This window comes from Oncorhynchus nerka, linkage group LG4 (genome assembly GCF_034236695.1).
Source record: "Oncorhynchus nerka isolate Pitt River linkage group LG4, Oner_Uvic_2.0, whole genome shotgun sequence".
Lineage (NCBI taxonomy): Eukaryota > Metazoa > Chordata > Actinopteri > Salmoniformes > Salmonidae > Oncorhynchus > Oncorhynchus nerka.
In genome coordinates this window covers 100,251,677-100,274,176 of record NC_088399.1, presented here as the reverse complement: position 1 = coordinate 100,274,176, position 22,500 = coordinate 100,251,677, and the positions used below count along the sequence as shown (strand labels likewise).

Below are 22,500 nucleotides of genomic sequence, written 5' to 3'. Positions count from 1 at the left end.
GGGAGGGAGGGAGGGAGGGAGGGAGGGAGGGAGGGAGGGAGGGAGAGAAAGATGGAGGGAGGGAGGGAGGGAGGGAGATGAAAGGAGGGAGGGAGGGAGGGAGGGGGATGAAAGGAGGGAGGGAGGGGGATGAAAGGAGGGAGGGAGTGAGGGAGGGGGATGAAAGGAGGGAGGGAGGGAGGGGGATGAAAGGAGGGAGGGAGGGGTATGAAAGGAGGGAGGGAGGGAGGGAGAGAAAGATGGAGGGAGGGAGGGAGGGAGGAGGGAGGGAGGGGGAGGGAGGGAGGGAGGGAGGGAGGAGGGGATGAAAGGAGGGAGGGAGGGGGATGAAAGGAGGGAGGGGTATGAAAGGAGGGAGGGAGGGAGGGGGAGGGAGATCAAGATGGAGGGAGGGAGGGAGGGAGGGAGGGAGGGAGGGAGGGAGGGAGGGAGTATTTTACGGTGCAAACGCTTCAATCTTTTGAATTTCATCATTCTATTTCACAAGTAGCAAGAGAGATATTGTCAATATCTGAAACTTCAACCATCTTAATTGTTAGTAACTTTGTCATTGGTGGATGTACAGTACAAACTCTTAGCTTTCAGACAAACATCAAACAAAATAGGGGGTTGTGTTTCAAGAAATATTGAGTAACCTTGTCCAGAATGGCCCATAGGGGCAGGAGCATATTTCTGAAACGTGAGACAGCGTGATGTACCAGGACACCCACAGGACAGGACACTAGTCTGTCTCCTGTTTCTGTAGTGAGACAGCGTGATGTACCAGGACACCCACAGGACAGGACACTAGTCTGTCTCCTGTTTCTGTAGTGAGACAGCGTGATGTACCAGGACACCCACTGGACAGGACACTAGTCTATCTCCTGTTTCTGTAGTGAGACAGCGTGATGTACCAGGACACCCACTGGACAGGACACTAGTCTATCTCCTGTTTCTGTAGTGAGACAGCTTGATGTACCAGGACACCCACAGGACGTTCGTCTGTCTCCTGTTTCTGTAGTGAGACAGCGTGATGTACCAGGACACCCACAGGACAGGACGTTCGTCTGTCTCCTGTTTCTGTAGTGAGACAGCGTGATGTACCAGGACACCCACAGGACAGGACGTTCGTCTGTCTCCTGTTTCTGTAGTGAGACAGCGTGATGTACCAGGACACCCACAGGACAGGACGTTCGTCTGTCTCCTGTTTCTGTAGTGAGACAGCGTGATGTACCAGGACACCCACAGGACAGGACGTTCGTCTGTCTCCTGTTTCTGTAGTGAGACAGCGTGATGTACCAGTACACCCCCTGGACAGGACGTTCGTCTGTCCCAGGGCATGTTGAGTTGTTGTCTAGTAACAAGTTGTAGTGTATTTAACAGACAGGAAGAGTATTTAACAGACAGGAAGAGTATTTAACAGACAGGAAGAGTATTTAACAGACAGGAAGAGTATTTAACAGACAGGAAGTGTATTTAACAGACGGGAAGAGTATTTAACAGACAGGAAGAGTATTTAACAGACAGAGACAGGAAGAGTATTTAACAGACAGGAAGTGTATTTAACAGACAGGAAGAGTATTTAACAGACAGAGACAGGAAGAGTATTTAACAGACAGAGACAGGAAGATTATTTAACAGACAGGAAGAGTATTTAACAGACAGGAAGAGTATTTAACAGACAGAGACAGGAAGAGTATTTAACAGACAGAGACAGGAAGATTATTTAACAGACAGGAAGAGTATTTAACAGACAGGAAGAGTATTTAACAGACAGGAAGAGTATTTAACAGACAGAGACAGGAAGTGTATTTAACAGACAGGAAGTGTATTTAACAGACAGGAAGAGTATTTAACAGACAGGAAGAGTATTTCAGTATTTCTAGACTTCTTACAGCCTGTCTTATTTTAGTTGAGTTACCTGGTAGTTTGGGGTTGGGTGGCTCCTGGACTGTCCCCACTGTCTTCCCACTGGGACGGATATCAGCTGAAACAACATCAACAACAGGAAGTCAACATAAGCACTTCCAGTTTGATTGACTCCCCCCCCCCCCCCACAGGACACACACACATCCCAACAAAGCTGTATTAGCTGTCAAGGAAGTGAGCTGCTCTCCAGTCAAATCCCCCACAGGTGCTGTTAATATCCTACCTGCCACCTCTCCCTTCTTCACTACCTGTCCTCCCTGACACCTCTCCCTTCTTCACTACCTGTCCTCCCTGACACCTCTCCCTTCTTCACTACCTGTCCCTGACACCTCTCCCTTCTTCACTACCTGTCCTCCCTGACACCTCTCCCTTCTTCACTACCTGTCCTCCCTGACACCTCTCCCTTCTTCACTACCTGTCCTCCCTGACACCTCTCCCTTCTTCACTACCTGTCCCTGACACCTCTCCCTTCTTCACTACCTGTCCTCCCTGACACCTCTCCCTTCTTCACTACCTGTCCTCCCTGCCACCTCTCCCTTCTTCACTACCTGTCCTCCCTGACACCTCTCCCTTCTTCACTACCTGTCCTCCCTGACACCTCTCCCTTCTTCACTACCTGTCCCTGCCACCTCTCCCTTCTTCACTACCTGTCCCTGCCACCTCTCCCTTCTTCACTACCTGTCCTCCCTGACACCTCTCCCTTCTTCACTACCTGTCCTCCCTGACACCTCTCCCTTCTTCACTACCTGTCCTCCCTGACACCTCTCCCTTCTTCACTACCTGTCCCTGCCACCTCTCCCTGCTTCACTACCTGTCCCTGACACCTCTCCCTTCTTCACTACCTGTCCTCCCTGCCACCTCTCCCTTCTTCACTACCTGTCCTCCCTGCCACCTCTCCCTTCTTCACTACCTGTCCCTGCCACCTCTCCCTTCTTCACTACCTGTCCTCCCTGACACCTCTCCCTTCTTCACTACCTGTCCCTGACACCTCTCCCTTCTTCACTACCTGTCCTCCCTGACACCTCTCCCTTCTTCACTACCTGTCCTCCCTGACACCTCTCCCTTCTTCACTACCTGTCCTCCCTGACACCTCTCCCTTCTTCACTACCTGTCCTCCCTGACACCTCTCCCTTCTTCACTACCTGTCCTCCCTGACACCTCTCCCTTCTTCACTACCTGTCCCTGACAACTCTCCCTTCTTCACTACCTGTCCTCCCTGACACCTCTCCCTTCTTCACTACCTGTCCCTGACACCTCTCCCTTCTTCACTACCTGTCCTCCCTGACACCTCTCCCTTCTTCACCTGTCCTCCCTGCCACCTCTCCCTTCTTCACTACCTGTCCTCCCTGACACCTCTCTCCTTCTTCACTACCTGTCCTCCCTGACACCTCTCCCTTCTTCACTACCTGTCCCTGCCACCTCTCCCTTCTTCACTACCTGTCCCTGCCACCTCTCCTTCTTCACTACCTGTCCTCCCTGACACCTCTCCCTTCTTCACTACCTGTCCTCCCTGACACCTCTCCCTTCTTCACTACCTGTCCTCCCTGACACCTCTCCTTCTTCACTACCTGTCCCTGCCACCTCTCCCTTCTTCACTACCTGTCCCTGACACCTCTCCCTTCTTCACTACCTGTCCTCCCTGCCACCTCTCCCTTCTTCACTACCTGTCCTCCCTGCCACCTCTCCCTTCTTCACTACCTGTCCCTGCCACCTCTCCCTTCTTCACTACCTGTCCTCCCTGACACCTCTCCTTCTTCACTACCTGTCCCTGACACCTCTCCCTTCTTCACTACCTGTCCTCCCTGACACCTCTCCCTTCTTCACTACCTGTCCTCCCTGACACCTCTCCCTTCTTCACTACCTGTCCTCCCTGACACCTCTCCCTTCTTCACTACCTGTCCTCCCTGACACCTCTCCCTTCTTCACTACCTGTCCTCCCTGACACCTCTCCCTTCTTCACTACCTGTCCCTGACAACTCTCCCTTCTTCACTACCTGTCCTCCCTGACACCTCTCCCTTCTTCACTACCTGTCCCTGACACCTCTCCCTTCTTCACTACCTGTCCTCCCTGACACCTCTCCCTCCTTCACTACCTGTCCCTGACACCCTCCCCTTCACACCTCTCCCTTCTTCACTACCTGTCCTCCCCCTTGACACCTCTCCCTCTTCACTACTGTCCTCCCTGACACCTCTCCCTTCTTCACTACCTGTCCCTGACACCTCTCCCTTCACACCTGTCCCTCTCCCTTCTTCACTACCTGTCCTCCCTGACACCTCTCCCTTCTTCACTACCTGTCCCTGACACCTCTCCCTTCTTCACTACCTGTCCCTGACACCTCTCCCTTCTTCACTACCTGTCCCTGACACCTCTCCCTTCTTCACTACCTGTCCTCCCTGACACCTCTCCCTTCTTCACTACCTGTCCTCCCTGACACCTCTCCCTTCTTCACTACCTGTCCTCCCTGACACCTCCCTTCTTCACTACCAGACCTCCCTGACACCTCTCCTCTTCTTCATTCACATATTAAAGTCCCAGACCTCAGTGAATACTGCAGGCTCTCTCATTCCATATTAAAGTCCCAGACCTCAGTGAATACTGCAGGCTCTCTCAGCCCATATTAAAGTCCCAGACCTCAGTGAATACTGCAGGCTCTCTCAGTCCATATTAAAGTCCCAGACCTCAGTGAATACTGCAGGCTCTCTCAGCCCATATTAAAGTCCTGTATGATGTGTGGTGTGTGTGTGTGTGTGTGTACTGGCTATTAGGAGGGCATGGAGTGTATGATGTGTGGTGTGTGTGTGTGTGTGTACTGGCTATTAGGAGGGCATGGAGTGTGTGATGTGTGGTGTGTGCGTGTGTGTGTACTGGCTATTAGGAGGGCATGGAGTGTGTGATGTGTGGTGTGTGTGTGTGTGTGTACTGGCTATTAGGAGGGCGTGGAGTGTGTGATGTGTTTGCACTTGGGTGTGTTTGTGTGTCCATGTGATTGCCTACTGTCCAGGTGTGTTTGTGTGTCCATGTGATTGCCTACTGTCCAGGTGTGTTTGTGTGTCCATGTGATTGCCTACTGTCCAGGTGTGTTTGTGTGTCCATGTGATTGCCTACTGTCCAGGTGTGTTTGTGTGTCCATGTGATTGCCTACTGTCCAGGTGTGTTTGTGTGTCCATGTGATTGCCTACTGTCCAGGTGTGTTTGTGTGTCCATGTGATTGCCTATGTCCAGGTGTGTTTGTGTGTCCATGTGATTGCATATGTCCAGGTGTGTTTGTGTGTCCATGTGATTGCATATGTCCAGGTGTGTTTGTGTGTCCATGTGATTGCATATGTCCAGGTGTGTTTGTGTGTCCATGTGATTGCCTACTGTCCAGGTGTGTTTGTGTGTCCATGTGATTGCCTACTGTCCAGGTGTGTTTGCGTGTCCATGTGATTGCCTACTGTCCAGGTGTGTTTGTGTGTCCATGTGATTGCCTACTGTCCAGGTGTGTTTGTGTGTCCATGTGATTGCATATGTCCAGGTGTGTTTGTGTGTCCATGTGATTGCATATGTCCAGGTGTGTTTGTGTGTCCATGTGATTGCCTACTGTCCAGGTGTGTTTGTGTGTCCATGTGATTGCCTACTGTCCAGGTGTGTTTGCGTGTCCATGTGATTGCCTACTGTCCAGGTGTGTTTTGTCCGTACCAGCACAGACAGGTTGCTTCCCGGTCCAGCTCCCGTCGCCACGGCAGGTTCTGTGTTCTGACCCCTCAGCCAGGTAAAACCCTGTCTGACAGGTGTAGATCAGGGTGTAACCTAGAGACGGCAACTCTATGGCAGACACATCCACCTGGGTGGGCATCTCTGGCTGGCTACAGTGGTGGGCTGGAGAGATGGAGGAGGGGAGGAGAGGGAGGGAGAAAGAGAGGGGGGAGGGGAGGGAGGGAGGGAGAGAAAGAGAGAGAGAGAGAGAGGGGGTAGAGAGGGAGGGGGAGGGGGGTGGGTTTAGAAGAGGGGAGGATAGATGGAGGGGGAAGAGAGGTGGATTTAGAAGAGGGGAGGATAGATGGAGGGGGAAGAGAGGTGGATTTAGAAGAGGGGAGGATAGATGGAGGGGGGGAGGAGAGATGGAGGGGGAGGAGAGGTGGATTTAGAAGAGGGGAGGATAGATGGAGGGGGAAGAGAGATGGATTTAGAAGAGGGGAGGATAGATGGAGGGGGAGGAGAGGTGGATTTAGAAGACAGGTAAATTAATGTTCTAGACAATAAATAAGGACGTTAAGAAATAAAAAGCAGAGGGAGACAGGATGTACATTAAACAATACTACACATCGTACATACATACACATACTACATGTCTCTACATCGTTAAGTCAGGTGTGTATACTTACCTAAACACTCCAGGTGAGGTTGGGTAGACAGGTGTGTATACTTACCTAAACACTCCAGGTGAGGTTGGGTAGACAGGTGTGTATACTTACCTAAACACTCCAGGTGAGGTTGGGTAGACAGGTGTGTATACTTACCTAAACACTCCAGGTGAGGTTGGGTAGACAGGTGTGTATACTTACCTAAACACTCCAGGTGAGGTTGGGTAGACAGGTGTGTATACTTACCTAAACACTCCAGATGAGGTTGGGTAGACAGGTGTGTGTGTTTATACGTACCTATACACTCTGGTTGGAAGCCATTCCAGGTGAGGTTGGGTAGACAGGTGTGTGTGTGTGTATACGTACCTATACACTCTGGTTGGAAGCCATTCCAGGTCAGGTTGGGTAGACAGGTACGTGTTGTGGAGCCTTGTAGCAGGTAGCCCTTCCTACAGCTGAACAATACTGTACTGCTGATCTGTAGGGTGGAGAGACACCTCAGGGTTAGAGACAGACACACACCTCGGGGTTAGAGACAGACACACACCTCAGGGTTAGAGACAGACACACACCTCAGGGTTAGAGACAGACACACACCTCGGGGTTAGAGACAGATACACACCTCAGGGTTAGAGACAGACACACACCTCAGGGTTAGAGACAGACACACACCTCAGGGTTAGAGACAGACACACACCTCAGGGTTAGAGACAGACACACACCTCAGGGTTAGAGACAGACACACACCTCAGGGTTAGAGACAGACACACACGTCAGGGTTAGAGAGAGATACACACGTCAGGGTTAGAGAGAGATACACACCTCAGGGTTAGAGACAGATACACACCTCAGGGACAGATACACACCTCAGGGTTAGAGAGAGATACACACCTCAGGGTTAGAGACAGATACACACCTCAGGGTTAGAGACAGACACACACCTCAGGGTTAGAGACAGAAACACACCTCAGGGTTAGAGACAGATACACACCTCAGGGTTAGAGACAGATACACACCTCAGGGTTAGAGACAGACACACACCTCAGGGTTAGAGACAGACACACACCTCAGGGTTAGAGACAGACACACACCTCAGGGTTAGAGACAGACACACACCTCAGGGTTAGAGACAGATACACACCTCAAGGTTAGAGACAGACACACACCTCAGGGTTAGAGACAGATACACACCTCAGGGTTAGAGACAGATACACACATCAGGGTTAGAGACAGACACACACCTCAGGGTTAGAGACAGATACACACCTCAGGGTTAGAGACAGACACACACCTCAGGGTTAGAGAGAGATACACACCTCAGGGACAGACACACACCTCAGGGTTAGAGACAGACACACACCTCAGGGCTAGAGACAGATACACACCTCAGGGTTAGAGACAGACACACACCTCAGGGTTAGAGACAGACACACACCTCAGGGTTAGAGACAGACACACACCTCAGGGTTAGAGACAGACACACACCTCAGGGTTAGAGACAGACACACACCTCAGGGTTAGAGACAGATACACACCTCAGGGTTAGAGACAGACACACACCTCAGGGTTAGAGACAGACACACACCTCAGGGTTAGAGACAGACACACACCTCAGGGTTAGAGACAGACAAACACCTCAGGGTTAGAGACAGACACACACCTCAGGGACAGATCACACCTCAGGGACACACCCCCACAGTCTAGTAACCTGTCCCCACACACCCACAGTATAGTAACCTGTCCCCACACACCCCCACAGAATAGTAACCTGTTCCCACACACCCCCACAGTATAGTAACCTGTTCCCACACACCCCCACAGTATAGTAACCTGTTCCCACACACCCCCACAGTATAGTAACCTGTCCCCCCAGGTTACTATACTTAGAGACAGATACACACCACAGGGTTAGAGACAGACACACACAGGGTTAGAGACAGATACACACCTCAGGGTTAGAGACAGACACACACCTCAGGGTTAGAGACAGTATAGTAACCTAGAGACAGTCCCCCAGGTTACTATACTTAGAGACAGACACACACCTCAGGGTTAGAGAGAGATACACACCTCAGGGACAGACACACACCTCAGGGTTAGAGACATACACACACCCCCACAGTACTCTCTATGTCCCCTATCCTCCAGGCCGGCTCGGTCCTCCCCTCCCGCTCCGTGGCTCAACGACTCATTGCGAGCTCACAGAACAGGGCTCCGGGCAGCCGAGCGGAAATGGAGGAAAACTTGCCTCCCTGCGGACCTGACATCCTTTCACTCCCTCCTCTCTACATTTTCCTCTTCTCTCTCTGCTGCTAAAGCCACTTTCTACCACTCTAAATTCCAAGCATCTGCCTCTAACCCTAGGAAGCTCTTTGCAACCTTCTCCTCCCTCCTGAATCCTCCTCCCTCCCCCCCTCCTCCCTCTCTGCAGATGACTTCGTCAACCATTTTGAAAAGAAGGTCGACGACATCCGATCCTCGTTTGCTAAGTCAAACGACACCGCTGGTTCTGCTCACACTGCCCTACCCTGTGCTCTGACCTCTTTCTCCCCCCTCTCTCCAGATGAAATCTCGCGTCTTGTGACGGCCGGCCGCCCAACAACCTGCCCGCTTGACCCTATCCCCTCCTCTCTTCTCCAGACCATTTTCGGAGACCTTCTCCCTTACCTCACCTCGCTCATCAACTCATCCCTGACCGCTGGCTACGTCCCTTCCGTCTTCAAGAGAGCGAGAGTTGCACCCCTTCTGAAAAAACCTACACTCGATCCCTCCGATGTCAACAACTACAGACCAGTATCCCTTCTTTCTTTTCTCCCCAAAACTCTTGAACGTGCCGTCCTTGGCCAGCTCTCCCGCTATCTCTCTCAGAATGACCTTCTTGATGCAAATCAGTCAGGTTTCAAGACTAGTCATTCAACTGAGACTGCTCTTCTCTGTATCACGGAGGCGCTCCGCACTGCTAAAGCTAACTCTCTCTCCTCTGCTCTCATCCTTCTAGACCTATCGGCTGCCTTCGATACTGTGAACCATCAGATCCTCCTCTCCACCCTCTCCGAGTTGGGCATCTCCGGCGCGGCCCACGCTTGGATTGCGTCCTACCTGACAGGTCGCTCCTACCAGGTGGCGTGGCGAGAATCCGTCTCCACACCACGTGCTCTCACCACTGGTGTCCCCAGGGCTCTGTTCTAGGCCCTCTCCTATTCTCGCTATACACCAAGTCACTTGGCTCTGTCATAACCTCACATGGTCTCTCCTATCATTGCTATGCAGACGACACACAATTAATCTTCTCCTTTCCCCCTTCTGATGATCAGGTGGCGAATCGCATCTCTGCATGTCTGGCAGACATATCAGTGTGGATGACGGATCACCACCTCAAGCTGAACCTCGGCAAGACGGAGCTGCTCTTCCTCCCGGGGAAGGACTGCCCGTTCCATGATCTCGCCATCACGGTTGACAACTCCATTGTGTCCTCCTCCCAGAGCGCTAAGAACCTTGGCGTGATCCTGGACAACACCCTGTCGTTCTCAACTAACATCAAGGCGGTGGCCCGTTCCTGTAGGTTCATGCTCTACAACATCCGCAGAGTACGACCCTGCCTCACACAGGAAGCGGCGCAGGTCCTAATCCAGGCACTCGTCATCTCCCGTCTGGATTACTGCAACTCGCTGTTGGCTGGGCTCCTGCCTGTGCCATTAAACCCTACAACTCATCCAGAACGCCGCAGCCCGTCTGGTGTTCAACCTTCCCAAGTTCTCTCACGTCACCCCGCTCCTCCGCTCTCTCCACTGGCTTCCAGTTGAAGCTCGCATCCGCTACAAGACCATGGTGCTTGCCTACGGAGCTGTGAGGGGAACGGCACCTCAGTACCTCCAGGCTCTGATCAGGCCCTACACCCAAACAAGGGCACTGCGTTCATCCACCTCTGGCCTGCTCGCCTCCCTACCACTGAGGAAGTACAGTTCCCGCTCAGCCCAGTCAAAACTGTTCGCTGCTCTGGCCCCCCAATGGTGGAACAAACTCCCTCACGACGCCAGGACAGCGGAGTCAATCACCACCTTCCGGAGACACCTGAAACCCCACCTCTTTAAGGAATACCTAGGATAGGATAAAGTAATCCCTCTCACCCCCTTAAAAGATTTAGATGCACTACTGTTCCACTGGATGTCATAAGGTGAATGCACCAATTTGTAAGTCGCTCTGGATAAGAGCGTCTGCAAAATGACTTAAATGTAAATGTAATACACACACCTCAGGGTTAGAGACAGATACACACCTCAGGGTTAGAGACAGACACACACCTCAGGGACATACACACACCTCAGGGTTAGAGACAGACACACACCTCAGGGACAGACACACACCTCAGGGTTAGAGACAGATACACACCTCAGGGTTAGAGACAGACACACACCTCAGGGACATACACACACCTCAGGGTTAGAGACAGACACACACCTCAGGGTCAGAGACAGACACACACCCCACAGTATAGTAACCTGTCCCCACACAACCCCACGGTATAGTAACCTGTCCCCACACACCCCCACAGTATAGTAACCTGGTAGCATGCTGTCTGTCCCACATCCCCACAGTATTGTAACCTGTCCCCACACACCCCCACAGTATAGTAACCTGTTAGCATGCTGTCTGTCCCACATCCCCACAGTAGTGTAACCTGTTAGCATGCTGTCTGTCCCACATCCCCACAGTATAGTAACCTGGTAGCATGCTGTCTGTCCCACATCCACACAGTATTGTAACCTGTCCCACATCCCCACAGTATTGTAACCTGTCCCCACACCCCCACAGTATAGTAACCTGTCCCCACACACCCCCACAGTATAGTAACCTATCCCCACACACCCCCACAGTATAGTAACCTGTCCCACATCCCCACAGTATAGTAACCTGTCCCCACACCCCCACAGTATAGTAACCTGTCCCCACACACCCCCACAGTATAGTAACCTGTCCCCACACCCCACAGTATAGTAACCTGTCCCCACACACCCCCACGGTATAGTAACCTGTTCCCACACACCCCCACAGTATAGTAACCTGGTAGCATGCTGTCTGTCCCACACCCCCACAGTATAGTAACCTGTCCCCACACACCCCCACGGTATAGTAACCTGTCCCCACACACCCCCACAGTATTGTAACCTGGTAGTATGCTGGCCCACATCCCCACAGTATAGTAACCTGTCCCACATCCCCACAGTATTGTAACCTGGTAGCATGCTGTCTGTCCCACATCCCCACAGTATTGTAACCTGGTAGCATGCTGTCCCACATCCCCACAGTATTGTAACCTGGTAGCATGCTGTCCCACACCCCCACAGTATTGTAACCTGGTAGCATGCTGTCCCACACCCCCACAGTATTGTAACCTGGTAGCATGCTGTCCCACACCCCCACAGTATTGTAACCTGATAGCCTTGGGTGTTGTTCTGGTTTCCAAACAGGGGGGTTCCAGGATCTCCGCAGGTGGTGTGACTGGGATCTGAAACAGACAGTAATAATAACACTTATAGAAATTACTACTTACTCTACTTATTCCAAGTATATAAAAACCTATGAGCAGGACATTTGACTTGGTTGTCAATCTAACCGTCAATCCACATCTATCAAAACATCTTCTGTCTGTACCCAAGGGGGCTAGTTTTGTATCAAACGTCTCATAGTATGAAAATAGGTAGATCGCCACCTGATAGGTAGATCGCCACCTGATAGGTAGATCACCACCTGATAGGTAGATCGCCACCTGATAGGTAGATCGCCACGTGATAGGTAGATCGCCACGTGATAGATAGATCGCCACCTGATAGGTAGATCGCCACCTGATAGGTAGATCGCCACCTGATAGATAGATCGCCACCTGATAGGTAGATCGCCACCTGATAGGTAGATCGCCACGTGATAGATAGATCGCCACCTGATAGGTAGATCGCCACCTGATAGATAGATCGCCACCTGATAGGTAGATCGCCACCTGATAGGTAGATCGCCACCTGATAGATAGATCGCCACCTGATAGGTAGATCGCCACCTGATAGGTAGATCGCCACCTGATAGGTATATCGCCACCTGATAGGTAGATCGCCACCTGATAGATAGATCGCCACCTGATAGGTAGATCGCCACCTGATAGGTAGATCGCCACCTGATAGGTAGATCGCCACCTGATAGGTAGATCGCCACGTGATAGGTAGATCGCCACCTGATAGGTAGATTGCCACCTGATAGGTAGATCGCCACCTGATAGGTAGATCGCCACCTGATAGGTGGATCGCCACCTGATAGGTAGATCGCCACCTGATAGGTAGATCGCCTGATAGGTAGATCGCCACCTGATAGGTAGATCGCCACCTGATACACACAGCCACTGGTCTACCTTGGATTGTTGTTGTGGTCAGTAAGTATATTTACAGAGATCTGATAGGTAGATCGTATATTATATATATATATATTAGAGTATATTTACAGAGATCTGATAGGTAGATCGTATATTATATATATATATTAGAGTATATTTACAGAGATCAGACAACTTTTTTAGGGTGCTAAATAATGTTTTTATTCAATACATTCAGATATATAACGTGATGTAAAATAAAATAAAATATTCCCATTGTTATGTTGATTGGGGCGCTAATATGCCTGCTACATCATTTAGTGGTATCATGCAAACGCTTCATAATGCTGGAACCGAAAACACTCTAAAATACATTGTTCTGGATGGCTTAGTGCCTAGTCTCAGTTGGTTACTGACAGGACCCATTCTGAGTGCCTGGTCTCAGTTGGTTACTGATAGGACTCATTCTGAGTGCCTGGTCTCAGTTGGTTACTGACAGGACCCATTCTGAGTGCCTGGTCTCAGTTGGTTACTGACAGGACCCATTCTGAGTGCCTGGTCTCAGTTGGTTACTGACAGGACCCATTCTGAGTGCCTGGTCTCAGTTGGTTACTGACAGGACCCATTCTGAGTGCCTGGTCTGAGTTGGTTACTGACAGGACCCATTCTGAGTTCCTGGTCTCAGTTGGTTACTGACAGGACCCATTCTGAGTGCCTGGTCTGAGTTGGTTACTGACAGGACCCATTCTGAGTGCCTGGTCTCAGTTGGTTACTGAGAGTTAGTTTGACCCATTCTGATAGCCTGGTCTCAGTTGGTTACTGACAGGACCCATTCTGAGTGCCTGGTCTCAGTTGGTTACTGAGAGTTAGTTGGACCCATTCTGATAGCCTGGTCTCAGTTGGTTACTGACAGGACCCATTCTGAGTGCCTGGTCTCAGTTGGTTACTGACAGGACCCATTCTGAGTGCCTGGTCTCAGTTGGTTACTGATAGGACTCATTCTGAGTGCCTGGTCTGAGTTGGTTGCTGAGAGTCAGTTGGACCCATTCTGAGTGCCTGGTCTGAGTTGGTTACTGAGAGTTAGTTGGACCCATTCTGAGTGCCTGGTCTGAGTTGGTTACTGAGAGTCAGTTGGACCCATTCTGACATCCTGGTCTGAGTTGGTTACTGAGAGTCAGTTGGACCCATTCTGAGTGCCTGGTCTGAGTTGGTTACTGATAGGACCCATTCTGAGTGCCTGGTCTGAGTTGGTTACTGATAGGACCCATTCTGAGTGCCTGGTCTCAGTTGGTTACTGATAGTTAGTTGGACCCATTCTGAGTGCCTGGTCTCAGTTGGTTACTGAGAGTTAGTTGGACCCATTCTGACAGCCTGGTCTCAGTTGGTTACTGACAGGACCCATTCTGAGTGCCTGGTCTCAGTTGGTTACTGATAGTTAGCTGGACCCATTCTCAGTGCCTGGTCTGAGTTGGTTACTGAGAGTTAGTTGGACCCATTCTGACAGCCTGGTCTCAGTTGGTTACTGATAGGACCCATTCTGAGAGCCTGGTCTCAGTTGGTTACTGATAGGACCCATTCTGAGTGCCTGGTCTCAGTTGGTTACTGATAGTTAGCTGGACCCATTCTGAGTGCCTGGTCTGAGTTGGTTACTGAGAGTTAGTTGGACCCATTCTGACAGCCTGGTCTCAGTTGGTTACTGACAGGACCCATTCTGAGTGCCTGGTCTCAGTTGGTTACTGATAGTTAGCTGGACCCATTCTCAGTGCCTGGTCTGAGTTGGTTACTGAGAGTCAGTTGGACCCATTCTGAGTGCCTGGTCTCAGTTGGTTGCTGATAGGACCCATTCTGAGAGCCTGGTCTCAGTTGGTTACTGATAGGACCCATTCTGAGTGCCTGGTCTCAGTTGGTTACTGATAGTTAGCTGGACCCATTCTGAGTGCCTGGTCTGAGTTGGTTACTGAGAGTTAGTTGGACCCATTCTGACAGCCTGGTCTCAGTTGGTTACTGACAGGACCCATTCTGAGTGCCTGGTCTGAGTTGGTTACTGACATGACCCATTCTGAGTGCCTGGTCTCAGTTGGTTACTGACAGGACCCATTCTGAGTGCCTGGTCTCAGTTGGTTACTGAGAGTTAGTTGGACCCATTCTGAGTGCCTGGTCTCAGTTGGTTACTGATAGTTAGTTGGACCCATTCTGAGTGCCTGGTCTGAGTTGGTTACTGAGAGTTAGTTGGACCCATTCTGACAGCCTGGTCTCAGTTGGTTACTGACAGGACCCATTCTGAGTGCCTGGTCTCAGTTGGTTACTGACAGGACCCATTCTGAGTGCCTGGTCTCAGTTGGTTACTGATAGGACCCATTCTCAGTGCCTGGTCTGAGTTGGTTACTGAGAGTTAGTTGGACCCATTCTGACAGCCTGGTCTTAGTTGGTTACTGACAGGACCCATTCTGACAGCCTGGTCTGAGTTGGTTACTGAGAGTTAGTTGGACCCATTCTGAGTGCCTGGTCTGAGTTGGTTACTGAGAGTTAGTTGGACCCGTTCTGACAGCCTGGTCTGAGTTGGTTACTGAGAGCTAGTTGGACCCATTCTGACAGCCTGGTCTGAGTTGGTTACTGAGAGTTAGTTGGACCCATTCTGAGTGCCTGGACTGAGTTGGTTACTGAGAGTTAGTTGGAACCGTTCTGATAGCCTGGTCTGAGTTGGTTACTGAGAGTTAGTTGGACCCATTCTGAGTGCCTGGTCTGAGTTGGTTACTGAGAGTTAGTTGGAACCGTTCTGACAGCCTGGTCTGAGTTGGTTACTGAGAGTTAGTTGGACCCATTCTGAGTGCCTGGTCTGAGTTGGTTACTGAGAGTTAGTTGGAACCGTTCTGACAGCCTGGTCTGAGTTGGTTACTGAGAGTTAATTGGACCCATTCTGAGTGCCTGGTCTGAGTTGGTTACTGATAGGACCCATTCTCAGTGCCTGGTCTGAGTTGGTTAATGATAGTTAGTTGGACCCATTCTGAGAGCCTGGTCTGAGTTGGTTACTGATAGTTAGTTGGACCCATTCTGAGAGCCTGGTCTGAGTTGGTTACTGATAGTTAGTTGGACCCATTCTGAGGGCCTGGTCTGAGATGGTTCATAAAGGACCCATTCTGAGTGCCTGGTCTGAGTTGGTTACTGAGAGTTAGTTGGACCCATTCTGACAGCCTGGTCTGAGTTGGTTCATAAAGGACCCATTCTGAGTGCCTGGTCTGAGTTGGTTACTGAGAGTTAGTTGGACCCATTCTGACAGCCTGGTCTGATTTGGTTACTGAGAGTTAGTTGGACCCATTCTGAGAGCCTGGTCTGAGTTGGTTACTGAGAGTTAGTTGGACCCATTCTGAGTGCCTGGTCTGAGTTGGTTACTGAGAGTTAGTTGGACCCATTCTGACAGCCTGGTCTTAGTTGGTTACTGACAGGACCCATTCTGACAGCCTGGTCTGAGTTGGTTACTGAGAGGACTCATTCTCAGTGCCTGGTCTGAGTTGGTTACTGAGAGTTAGTTGGACCCATTCTCAATGCCTGGACTGAGTTGGTTACTGAGAGTTAGTTGGACCCATTCTGAGTGCCTGGACTGAGTTGGTTACTGAGAGTTAGTTGGACCCATTCTGAGTGCCTGGTCTGAGTTGGTTACTGAGAGTTAGTTGGACCCATTCTGAGTGCCTGGTCTGAGTTGGTTACTGATAGGACCCATTCTGAGTGCCTGGTCTGAGTTGGTTACTGAGAGTTAGTTGGACCCATTCTGAATGCCTGGTCTGAGTTGGTTACTGATAGGACCCATTCTGAGTGCCTGGTCTGAGTTGGTTACTGAGAGTTAGTTGGACCCATTCTGAGTGCCTGGTCTGAGTTGGTTACTGAGAGCTAGTTGGACCCATTCTGAGAGCCTGGTCTGAATGGTTACTGAGAGTTATTTGGACCAATTCTGACAGCCTGGTCTGAGTTGGTTACTGAGAGTTAGTGGGACCCATTCTGAGTGCCTGGTCTGAGTTGGTTACTGAGAGTTAGTTGGACCCATTCTGAGTGCCTGGTCTGAGTTGGTTACTGAGAGTTAGTTGGACCCATTCTGACAGCCTGGTCTGAGTTAGTTCCTAAAGGACCCATTCTGACAGGCTGGTCTGAGTTGGTTACTGAGAGTTAGTTGGACCCGTTCTGACAGCCTGGTCTGAGTTGGTTACTGAGAGTTAGTTGGACCCATTCTGACAGCCTGGTCTAAGTTGGTTAATGAGAGTTAGTTGGACCCATTCTGAGTGCCTGGTCTGAGTTGGTTACTGAGAGTTAGTTGGACCCATTCTCAGTGCCTGGTCTAAGTTGGTTACTGAGAGTTAGTTGGACCAATTCTGAGTGCCTGGTCTCAGTTGGTTACTGACAGGACCCATTCTGACAGCCTGGTCTGAGTTGGTTACTGAGAGTCAGTTGGACCCATTCTGAGTGCCTGGTCTGAGTTGGTTACTGATAGGACCCATTCTGAGTGCCTGGTCTGAGTTGGTTACTGAGAGTTAGTTGGACCCATTCTGACAGCCTGGTCTGAGTTGGTTACTGAGAGTCAGTTGGACCCATTCTGAGTGCCTGGTCTCAGTTGGTTACTGAGTCAGGACCCATTCTGAGTGCCTGGTCTGAGTTGGTTACTGATAGGACCCATTCTGAGTGCCTGGTCTGAGTTGGTTACTGAGAGTTAGTTGGACCCATTCTGACAGCCTGGTCTGAGTTGGTTACTGAGAGTCAGTTGGACCCATTCTGAGTGCCTGGTCTCAGTTGGTTACTGATAGGACCCATTCTGACAGCCTGGTCTGAGATGGTTACTGAGAGTTAGTTGGACCCATTCTGACAGCCTGGTCTGAGTTGGTTACTGAGAGTTAGTTGGACCCATTCTGACAGCCTGGTCTGAGTTGGTTACTGAGAGTTAGTTGGACCCATTCTGACAGCCTGGTCTGAGTTGGTTACTGAGAGTTAGTTGGACCCATTCTGACAGCCTGGTCTGAGTTGGTTACTGATAGTTAGCTGGACCCATTCTGAGAGCCTGGTCTGAGTTGGTTACTGATAGTTAGTTGGACCCATTCTGACAGCCTGGTCTGAGTTGGTTCCTAAAGGACCCATTCTGACAGCCTGGTCTGAGATGATTACTGATAGTTAGTTGGACCCATTCTGAGTGCCTGGTCTGAGTTGGTTACTGAGAGTCAGTTGGACCCATTCTGAGAGCCTGGTCTGAGATGATTACTGAGAGTTAGTTGGACCCATTCTGAGTGCCTGGTCTGAGTTGGTTACTGAGAGTCAGTTGGACCCATTCTGAGTGCCTGGTCTGAGTTGGTTACTGAGAGTTAGTTGGACCCATTCTGACAGCCTGGTCTCAGTTGGTTCCTGAGAGCTAGTTGGACCCATTCTACATATGCAGGATGGCTGAGTGCCTGGTCTCAGTTGGTTACTGATAGGACCCATTCTGAGTGCCTGGTCTCAGTTGGTTCCTGATAGTTAGCTGGACCCATTCTGAGTGCCTGGTCTCAGTTGGTTACTGAGAGTTAGTTGGACCCATTCTTACCTATGCAGGAGGGCTGCGTGCCGCTCCAGATGCCGTCATACTGACAGTATCGTCTGGCTGAACCCACCAACACCAAAGGAGGAGAGCAGGAGAAGGAGACAGAGGAGAGGTAGGTGAACCCACGGTCCTCCCTTCTCCCCTGGGCCGGGACACCTGGGTCTCCACAGAACACAGCTAGAGGGGGAGGGAGGGGGACGGGAGAGAGGTAGAGGGAGAGAGGGGAGGGGGAAGGGAGGGATGGGTGACAGAAGGGAGGAAAAGAGGGTGAGGGGGAAGGGAGGGAGGGATTGGTGGGGGAGATTGGTGAGTGACGGGGTAAACGAGAAAGATAAATAGAGGGAGGGAGGGAGGGAGGGAGGGAGAATATATGTAAGATAGGCGTTTTCTATCGTTTTCTATCGATTTCTCTCATTTTTTCCCGTTATATATCATTATTTATAAAGCATTTTAACACAGCACTGAATATCCAATATGAAACCAATGTGTCTGAAATGTATCTATCATTGTGGCTACGCAATGTGTCTGAAATGTATCTATCATTGTGGCTACGCAATGTGTCTTTAGAATGTGTCTGTAGAATGTGTCTGTGGAATGTGTCTGTGGAATGTGTCTGTGGAATGTGTCTGTGGAATGTGTCTGTGGAATGTGTCTGTGGAATGTGTCTGTGGAATGTGTGTGGAATGTGTCTGTGGAATGTGTCTGTGGAATGTGTCTCTGCAATGTGTCTCTGGAATGTGTCTGTGGAATGTGTCTGTGGAATGTGTCTGTGGAATGTGTCTGTAGAATGTGTCTCTGGAATGTGGTCTCTGGAATGTGGTCTCTGGAATGTGTCTGTGGAATGTGTCTGTGGAATGTGTCTGTAGAATGTGTCTCTGGAATGTGTCTGTGGAATGTGTCTGTGGAATGTGTCTGTGGAATGTGTCTGTAGAATGTGTCTCTGGAATGTGTCTGTGGAATGTGTCTGTGGAATGTGTCTGTGGAATGTGTCTGTAGAATGTGTCTCTGGAATGTGTCTGTGGAATGTGTCTGTGGAATGTGTCTGTAGAATGTGTCTCTGGAATGTGTCTCTGGAATGTAGAATGTGTCTGTAGAATGTGTCTCTGGAATGTGTCTCTGGAATGTGTCTCTGGAATGTAGAATGTGTCTGTAGAATGTGTCTGTAGAATGTGTCTCTGGAATGTGTCTCTGGAATGTGTCTCTGGAATGTAGAATGTGTCTGTGGAATGTGTCTCTGGAATGTAGAATGTGTCTGTAGAATGTGTCTGTAGAATGTGTCTGTAGAATGTGTCTCTGGAATGTGTCTGTAGAATGTGTCTGTAGAATGTGTCTGTAGAATGTGTCTGTAGAATGTGTCTCTGGAATGTGTCTGTAGAATGTGTCTGTAGAATGTGTCTGTAGAATGTGTCTCTGGAATTTGTCTCTGGAATGTGTCTCTGGAATGTAGAATGTGTCTGTAGAATGTAGAATGTGTCTCTGGAATGTGTAGAATGTGTCTGTGGAATGTGTCTCTGGAATGTAGAATGTGTCTGTAGAATAGAATGTGTCTGTAGAATGTGTCTGTAGAATGTGTCTGTAGAATGTGTCTCTGGAATGTGTCTCTGGAATGTAGAATGTGTCTGTAGAATGTGTCTGTGGAATGTGTCTCTGGAATGTAGAATGTGTCTGTAGAATGTGTCTGTAGAATGTGTCTGTAGAATGTGTCTGTAGAATGTGTCTGTGGAATGTGTCTGTGGAATGTGTCTGTGGAATGTGTCTGTGGAATGTGTCTGTAGAATGTGTCTGTGGAATGTGTCTGTCTGTAGAATGTGTGGAATGTGTCTGTGGAAGAATGTGTCTGTGGAATGTGTCTGTAGAATGTGTCTCTGGAATGTGTCTGTCTGTGGAATGTGTCTGTAGAATGTGTCTCTGGAATGTGTCTCTGGAATGTAGAATGTGTCTGTAGAATGTGTCTCTGGAATGTGTCTCTGGAATGTGTCTCTGGAATGTAGAATGTGTCTGTAGAATGTGTCTGTAGAATGTGTCTCTGGAATGTGTCTCTGGAATGTAGAATGTGTCTGTGGAATGTGTCTCTGGAATGTAGAATGTGTCTGTAGAATGTGTCTGTAGAATGTGTCTGTAGAATGTGTCTGTAGAATGTGTCTGTAGAATGTGTCTGTAGAATGTGTCTGTAGAATGTGTCTGTAGAATGTGTCTCTGGAATGTGTCTGTAGAATGTGTCTGTAGAATGTGTCTCTGGAATGTGTCTCTGGAATGTGTCTCTGGAATGTAGAATGTGTCTGTAGAATGTGTCTGTGGAATGTGTCTCTGGAATGTAGAATGTGTCTGTAGAATGTGTCTGTAGAATGTGTCTGTAGAATGTGTCTGTAGAATGTGTCTGTAGAATGTGTCTGTGGAATGTGTCTGTGGAATGTGTCTGTGGAATGTGTCTGTGGAATGTGTCTGTAGAATGTGTCTGTGGAATGTGTCTGTGGAATGTGTCTGTGGAATGTGTCTGTAGAATGTGTCTCTGGAATGTGTCTGTGGAATGTGTCTGTGGAATGTGTCTGTGGATTGTGTCTGTAGAATGTGTCTCTGGAATGTGTCTGTGGAATGTGTCTGTGGAATGTGTCTGTAGAATGTGTCTCTGGAATGTGTCTCTGGAATGTAGAATGTGTCTGTAGAATGTGTCTCTGGAATGTGTCTCTGGAATGTGTCTCTGGAATGTAGAATGTGTCTGTAGAATGTGTCTGTAGAATGTGTCTCTGGAATGTGTCTCTGGAATGTGTCTCTGGAATGTAGAATGTGTCTGTGGAATGTGTCTCTGGAATGTAGAATGTGTCTGTAGAATGTGTCTGTAGAATGTGTCTGTAGAATGTGTCTCTGGAATGTGTCTGTAGAATGTGTCTGTAGAATGTGTCTGTAGAATGTGTCTGTAGAATGTGTCTCTGAAATGTGTCTGTAGAATGTGTCTGTAGAATGTGTCTGTAGAATGTGTCTCTGGAATGTGTCTCTGGAATGTGTCTCTGGAATGTAGAATGTGTCTGTAGAATGTGTCTGTGGAATGTGTCTCTGGAATGTAGAATGTGTCTGTAGAATGTGTCTGTAGAATGTGTCTGTAGAATGTGTCTGTAGAATGTGTCTGTAGAATGTGTCTGTAGAATGTGTCTGTGGAATGTGTCTGTGGAATGTGTCTGTGGAATGTGTCTGTGGAATGTGTCTGTGGAATGTGTCTGTGGAATGTGTCTGTAGAATGTGTCTCTGGAATGTGTCTCTGGAATGTAGAATGTGTCTGTAGAATGTGTCTCTGGAATGTGTCTCTGGAATGTGTCTCTGGAATGTGTCTCTGGAATGTAGAATGTGTCTGTAGAATGTGTCTGTAGAATGTGTCTCTGGAATGTGTCTCTGGAATGTGTCTCTGGAATGTAGAATGTGTCTGTGGAATGTGTCTCTGGAATGTAGAATGTGTCTGTAGAATGTGTCTGTAGAATGTGTCTGTAGAATGTGTCTGTAGAATGTGTCTCTGGAATGTGTCTGTAGAATGTGTCTGTAGAATGTGTCTCTGGAATGTGTCTCTGGAATGTGTCTCTGGAATGTAGAATGTGTCTGTAGAATGTGTCTGTGGAATGTGTCTCTGGAATGTAGAATGTGTCTGTAGAATGTGTCTGTAGAATGTGTCTGTAGAATGTGTCTCTGGAATGTGTCTGTAGAATGTGTCTGTAGAATGTGTCTGTAGAATGTGTCTGTAGAATGTGTCTGTGGAATGTGTCTGTGGAATGTGTCTGTGGAATGTGTCTGTAGAATGTGTCTCTGGAATGTGTCTCTGGAATGTGTCTGTAGAATGTGTCTGTGGAATGTGTCTGTAGAATGTGTCTGTGGAATGTGTCTGTAGAATGTGTCTGTAGAATGTGTCTGTGGAATGTGTCTGTAGAATGTGCTACCTGCACATGTTATGTCCTTATTCCTAGTCGTAGCTCAGATCCTTCCATTCTATTCCAGTGGGTTACTTACGGAAGCACTGTGGTTTATCTCCGTTCCAGATGCCTTTTCCCTGGCAGATGAGCACGGTGGGCAGGGAGAGCTGGTAACCCTGGTTACAAGCGTAACTAACGCTGTTGCCCCAGGTGAAGTCTGTTCCAACCACCTGGCCGTTAGGGATGGGAGGAGGGGCCGTACACACTATAGCTGGAGAGAGAGACACAGGCTAGATATCGAATCAAATCACACGTTAATTGTCAGATGTTTCATAAACAACAGGGGAAATGCTTACTTCACAAACAACGCAGAATACAATGAAAAATTAGTAACACGAGGAATAAATACACAATGAACAACGTACCAGTCCTTAGTCAATGAT

At 49.3% G+C, this 22,500-nt stretch overlaps 1 protein-coding gene across 1 annotated transcript in view; it reads right to left on the bottom strand.

The window, feature by feature from the left end:
- Positions 1–22,500, bottom strand: part of LOC115127591 (CUB and sushi domain-containing protein 2-like) — a 967,797-nt gene that overhangs the window by 15,463 nt on the left and 929,834 nt on the right. Inside the window, 6 exon segments of the mRNA XM_065018162.1 lie at positions 1,901–1,966; positions 5,588–5,767; positions 6,619–6,730; positions 11,685–11,758; positions 18,168–18,341; positions 22,155–22,328. Of these exon segments, the coding sequence (XP_064874234.1) occupies positions 1,901–1,966; positions 5,588–5,767; positions 6,619–6,730; positions 11,685–11,758; positions 18,168–18,341; positions 22,155–22,328 (780 nt within the window).